General features: G+C 50.6%; 2 protein-coding genes across 2 annotated transcripts; both read right to left on the reverse strand.

The window, feature by feature from the left end:
* Positions 1-1,194: 1,194 nt before the first annotated feature.
* H257_14835 (hypothetical protein) lies at positions 1,195-3,213 on the reverse strand (the record flags this gene model as incomplete). Its single annotated transcript, XM_009842736.1, has 4 exons — positions 1,195-1,340; positions 1,893-1,980; positions 2,745-2,867; positions 3,076-3,213. 4 exons carry the CDS (start codon positions 3,211-3,213, stop codon positions 1,195-1,197), a joined length of 495 nt encoding a protein of 164 aa, XP_009841038.1.
* Positions 3,214-3,290: 77 nt separating this feature from the next.
* On the reverse strand, positions 3,291-5,009 carry H257_14836 (hypothetical protein; the record flags this gene model as incomplete). Its single annotated transcript, XM_009842737.1, has 1 exon — positions 3,291-5,009. One exon carries the CDS (start codon positions 5,007-5,009, stop codon positions 3,291-3,293), a length of 1,719 nt encoding a protein of 572 aa, XP_009841039.1.
* Positions 5,010-6,612: the final 1,603 nt, after the last annotated feature.

The raw sequence follows: 6,612 nt of genomic DNA on the forward strand, positions 1-6,612 counted from the left end.
GGGTCCCAAGGTGGATACAGAGAAGTTGCGGCTGTGTTTGGAATGTCCAAATCATGGTGCCAGAATATTGTGCACATTTTTTGCTGAGGTACTTGCTGGAATGGCGTCGTCATGGATACACCTTCCAACATCGGATATGGAGTGGCAACACTTAGGTTCTGTTCAAAACAAAACATGTCGGGTATTCTGGGGGCTATCGACGCAACACTAATTGAAATCCAACGTCGAAAGGACTACGATGGATTCTACAACAGACATGGGGACCCATCACTCAACGTCCAAGCCATGGTGGATCATACTGGCGCATTTACTAGTATTGACATAAGACCTGGGTCATTTTCGGACCGCCGGATCTGGAAAATTTCAACGTTGGGACGTTACATCCCGAACTAAATTTCCAAGTGGCTCATAAATTATTGGGGACTCTGGCTATGTATTGTTCCCATGGCTCATCGTACCGTACCTTCCACACGTAGAGCCAAACAAGACACTGTCGTCTGTGCCAACGCCACTTCAATTTCGAGATCTCGGATCCACGTGAGCGACTGGGGACAATCCAAATGGTAAGGCAGGATTGTAGACGGCAGTCTCGTGAACGAACTCGGAAGCCGGCAGGGCCAGACAAGTCGGCGACGAAGAGTCAAAGCGCGATCTCGTCTGGTCCATTACTAAACTGTTTCGTAGTTTTCGGGAGAAGCTTGTCTCGCCACAGTCAGCTGGACTTCAGCGTTAAACTGGACGGTGCGAGTCGTCACCACATGCGTATATTCCATCAAGACTGGTACACCATAGGCGTGGGTGGACACTTGAGCCAAGTGATGAATTGTTTCGGCCGCCGACTGCACACTAGAGGTCAGTAGCGATAACGTCCCAGGCGTAGGACTTGATAAGGAGTACGAGTCATTCGAGTCCAAGCGCGCAATCGGACTTGTAGAGGTGAGCGGGGCAACAGACTGGGTCAGCGTCTCGTCATCGTTACCCTCGGTCAACATGGACTCGTCTAACTTGTTTTCGTCGGAGCTAGCTTCATCCATATCGTCTGTGTATACAAGCTCTTCAGACTAACTTCGGGGCTCCATGGATAGATCACTCTCGTCGTCGTGGAGAGAGGCCAGTTCACGACGAGCGGTGGTCGAGGTAGTATCGGCGACCTCGTCCGAGTCTTCGACCGCTTTGCTTCGTTTACTCCAAGTCTCATTGCTCGGGCGAGTTGGAATTGTGTTGCATTCGGTAGTTGATGTCTCGCTTTAACTGTTTCTGAACAAGGGTGCCTGGGGCAGGTTCAGGCTGACTTTTACATTCTTTATCAGAGATGCTGCTAAGGAGGACTTCGTCGTCAGCTACGCTCACGAGATCAAGTATCGTATAGGTCGGGGCTGGGACGGCTGAGGCGACATCCTTGTCGTCTGCAATTGCTTGGACGGGAGGTGGATCGAGACGTCTTTGCTCATCCAGGTGTGCTGGATTCCTTGGTTTGGCAGGAGATATACCCTGCTTCTCCACCATTTTTGTGTCTGTCGTAGGGATTAGACCCACAAAACTTACGAAGGTCCGGAGGTTCGGACTTGAGGACCGAATACTATCGACTTGGCCAAGAAGAACACAGCAAGAAAGGAATAGATCCAATGTTAGGCAAATGTAAATGTGAACAATATATAAACTAGCTAAAGCGGACGACTTTTGGGGAAAGGTCGTGGAGAATAGAAGGCAAGACAGTCGAATTCGAAGGTAGTCGGCCAGTCGAATATCCCCGGTTCGATGGGCGAGATTCGATTGATCGGGGTCTGGAAATTCATACCGAATCTCCAATACCTTGACCACATTCGTCGAAATGCTTGCATGCATCCCATGCAAAGTTCTAGCGCATATTGATTTCCATGTTAATCGATCACCATGCTGCCCCCAGTAGAAGTGGATACAGGAGGCAGGGGCGATCCTCGTGGCCTTCTTGGCCACGTGCTGTGACTTTGCGGTCACCACCTGCATCATGCCCATTTACCCGTCGACCAAGTGCTACCAGGTGGCAATGGTGTGCTGGACCGCAATACGGGGATGTGCCCGTCCCCAAGAAGGGGAGTAGATGTAAAATGGATAAAATTAAACACCAGGAGCGTTGCCGCAACCACTGTCGACTAGTATCACTGACTGGAATTTATTCACCATGAGTTGCATCATCCACGACGGTGTTCTTGAGCCATCATTTCGTATGAACGCAATGTCTCGGAGGTTCACCATGCTTTCACTCTGAATGCTATCTAAAGAAATGCCACTACCTTGACGGACTTGGTTTAGCCATAGTATGTACTTACTACTACATACCGGTACTTTGTCGTCAGCTCTTGGTGAACAACGAATATCATGGGAAATACCTAAAGATAGAAATTTGGTTGAAATTGAGATATTACGATGTAGACAACGATGTGTCAAATCACAACTTTACATTACACGACACTATGCAAGTATTTCTTTGGCGCAGACACTGGGAACTGCCTGTCTTGGGGTCCAAATCCCGTTGCTCCCTGCAATGCGCTAGGATGTGGTCGATGGGTAAATCGACATGACGTTGGTCGTGACCTAGAACGTAAACCACGAAACGAAGAGCACAACAAAGACAACGCCGGTCGATGGACTACTGTATTGACCCGCGCGGCTTCAAGTGTTGCATCTGTGCCGTTTGGGGGGACAGCAAAATCAGCCAACTCAACGACGCCAACTTGCACGTGTACACCAAAGCGTACACATACGTTCTTGAGGTCGTTCTGAGACATCTTGAAGAACGAGGCGGCGTACTTGTAGACAATGCCGGCAAACGGTCTCGCGAGGTTGTTGACCGTCGTGATTTGCCCGTACACGGAACCTTCCTTGCCCTTATTATCACTTCCACCGCAACAAGCATAGCAGCGGAGATGTTGCCGGCCAACACCACGCTATTATACGTAGTACCGCTGGTTGCACACGACGTTCCTGCGTCGCGTTCAGGTCGTACTTGGCTTCGAAAGATAACGAGCCCATCGACGAGGATCACGTCGGTGGACCCCGCGGCGATGGTCACCCAGTTCCACTACAGCTCACTACCAGAATTCCAGAGTGGATCAAGTCGCTCAAGATGCTAGACAGCGAGTCGTTGAGGGGTTCGACGCCCGCCCAGTACTTGACCAAGTGATCGCTAGTTTTTCCCTGTAAGCCAAACCTTCGATGATGATATCGCCTCATTTTGGGTGAATATTGGAACTAACATGAGATATGCTATTCTTATTATACTCTACTTCAAAATGCAAGACATCTTTTTTCTACTTGACGGGACACTTACCCGTCTTGGGGTCCAGCACACCGTTGCCCCCTGCGACGCGATAGCACTTAGTCAACGGGAAGATGGACATAATGCTGGTGGTAACAGTGAACGACACGCAGACGACAAACGTGGACACGAGGATCACCCCCGCCACTTTACTCTTGCCACCGCGCGCCTTCAACGCCTGGACTTCCGCCTTTTGGGGAGGCAGCAAAAACAGCCAAAACAACGACGCCACTTTGCATCCGTACGAAATCATGAACACGTACGCGACGTCCCACCGTACCTCGAGCGTGTCGGACTTGATGTCGTTCTGGCGGACTTTGAAGTACGAGTTGATGTACTTGTATAAGATGCTGGCAAACGGCCCCGAGAGGTTGTTGACGGTCGAGATGAGGCCGTACGTGGCGCCTTCGGTACCCTTGTCGGCGATTTCCACGGCCACATACGTGGACACGATGAAGCGGATGCCGAAGGGAATGTTGTCGGCCAACGCCACGCCCGTGTAGAACCACTGGTTGCGCACGACGTCCCAGATGGTCATGTACACGACAAAGCCGTCGACGGCAATGACCCCGAGGGTTCCTCCGGTGATGGTCCAGCGCCAGTTCCAGTTGAGCCCCCATTTGCCCACAACCACCAAAATACCAGCGAAGAGCAAACTGCCAATGATGCTCGAGAGCGAATCGTTGAGAGGTTCGACCCCCGCCCAGTACGTCGAGATGGGTGACCCCGCAGTGGTGTGGACGCCGTTGAAAAAGTTGCTCAGGAATCGGAACAAACAGATTTGCCACATCACGCGGCTCTGGAGAGATTCCCAAAACGTGCCCCACCATTGGGTGAAGGACGAAGGCTTAGTCTTCTTTTCCACAAGGAGGAATACTGTCGAGAGCACCACCAGCACACACGGCACCAAGCAAATGCCATACGGAGCATTTGGCGACAACGCAAACGAAAACGACCCAGCGTAGTTGGGGCCGTTCAGCCCGAACGCAGTCACCAAGTACGCGAGGATGCCAGTGAGCGTGCGCACGACGTAGATGGCGGTCTGGATGCGGCCTCGGATGGCCTCGGGTTCTCGCTGGGCGTACTCGACAACCATCGCGTCGGACGCACACGCAGCCAAGACGTACCCAAACGCAACGAACATTGACAGAAGGATGAACAGCCTGCCGTTGTCGGGGGCGGTCAAGTTGAAGTGCTCGAGCTCGTTTGCAGGTACCTTCTCCAACGGCGTGCTGCAGTACTTGGTCTTTTCGCGGTTGCAAAACGGCTCTCCCAACGACGAAAACGTCATCACAATCAGACAGATCATCGTGATGGTCCACCCGATCAACATCCAGGACTTACGACGGTAGCCATAGATGGGAACGCAATCCGACAACATCCCAAAGATGGCCTTGAACGACCACCCGATCAAAATCAACACCCTGTACGACGATGTTTGGTACCCCTCCAAGTTGAGGTAGATGTTGAAGATGGGGTAGTTGAGCGACGGGATCATGCCGAAGATGATCCCGATGGCGCCGTACTGCATGAACAGGGCAAACGCTTCGCGCGAGAACAAGTTCAGCGCCCCCCCTTCGACCAGCGCCCCCTCTTCCAGGTCCTTGGGAGATTTTGCTTCGGCGTACCCGTCAACGTCTTTGGCCGTGTTCGAGTGGATGTACGACACGCGTTCCTCCAAGTCCGTTGCCTTGTTGTCGTGGCTTGCCATGGCACATGCGAAATTGAAAATGAACTGATTATTGTGACTCCACCAATTCCCCCCTTGCTGTTAATATTGGTAGAGAGTAATGTAGCGAATCAGAAGAAAGTATGGTAGCGAATCACAAGTACTAGTACCTACTACTAGTACTACATAGTATTAATAGTAGGTAGATCGGAATGGCCAAGCATGTCGCGGAAATACTCCCGAAATATGCTGCCTCAAAAGCTTGGAGTTGCAGAAGTGTAACCTGCCCACTGTATATATGTTGCTATTCCAGGCATGTCAAAGGGTACCATAGTGTGCAAGCTTAACTGTAAACTGTGGTTGTCCTAAATTCATTCGCATGCGATCAACCTGATATCTCATGCACATCGCAGTACTTCCATACATGCGGACCATTATGAGAATAATCCCTGAGAGCAACAATTCCAATGTTGCTTACGTAATCTATTCCTTTCAATATACCAGTAACTAGTAGCCCTGTAACCTCCGAACCCCCGGATCCCTTATGTTCATATTACCGGGGTTACTAGTAAGTGCTTCACCAGTGGTGACCTATCGCTACTACTATAATGTACTTGACCCCTCGCTGGATTTTGGAGTACACTGCATTTGACTGTAATACGAACAAGTGAATTGATTACGTAAGCACAAGTGGAACTTGCCCTGAGGGCATTGCTACCTTATGACATTGTGAGACAGATCACCTCCAGAGTATAGTTCTACAGTATTTGACAAGGTGAAATGGACGGTTCCCGTTGGCTGCTTTCATGAGTATAATCGCCAACATGTGAGTAAGTATTATACTTACCGTTAGCTACTTTAGTTGTGTCAATAAGGGGCACTTTGTCCGTTCTTGCTTTGGCCTTTTTCGCCGAGGTTCGGTCATTTACCGATAATATCCGGTCATCCGGAATCATCCGGAATTATCCGGTGTTCTTTCTCTGTAGAAGCCGGACTGTTTATACCCAATCATAGGTTAGCTAAACAGTCCATTAATGATCATCTTTGGTTAATTGAGTTTGGATTATCATTTTTAAGACATTCCTCCGCGAGGGCCGACACTAGAACCACATGTTATGGAACCGCTTCGCCAATTGTAACGCGCCTGCTCGACCAGGGGCGGTGTGTAATCTTCGGTTTTTACTTCGCGCAACGCTTCATACCTCGTGCTTCGACCGATCTTCTTCGAAGTTCGGTCCTCGTCTTCGTACGCAGCCCTTGTTATCCGGATTCCCCAGGGGAGGGACGGATAAATCCTTGCGGAAATAATCCGGGGAATCCGGGATGATCATCTTTGGTTTTGCCCTCGACCACATAAGTGTTCTTCGTCGTCGTTCCTCCCCAGTGCTACCCCTTTATCGTCCCTCTTGACAGGTTATGAGCTTCCTCTGCGCAGCCCTTCGTGGGCACCCCACTCGACGACCTCCGACCTCTGACCTACACGCTCTAGAAAACGGACCTCTTATCCCAAACCACGTCCCGCGACCTTGCTGAGTTCTACTCTACAAAGGACTATGTCCCTCAAGGCAATCGCATCGATGCGCTCAACGTCAGCAAGATATACCTCGAGCTCGATCAAGTTGAGCACTCTGAGCTCTACGTCGTC

Source organism: Aphanomyces astaci (assembly GCF_000520075.1).
Source record: "Aphanomyces astaci strain APO3 unplaced genomic scaffold supercont1.63, whole genome shotgun sequence".
Taxonomy (NCBI): domain Eukaryota; phylum Oomycota; class Saprolegniomycetes; order Saprolegniales; family Verrucalvaceae; genus Aphanomyces; species Aphanomyces astaci.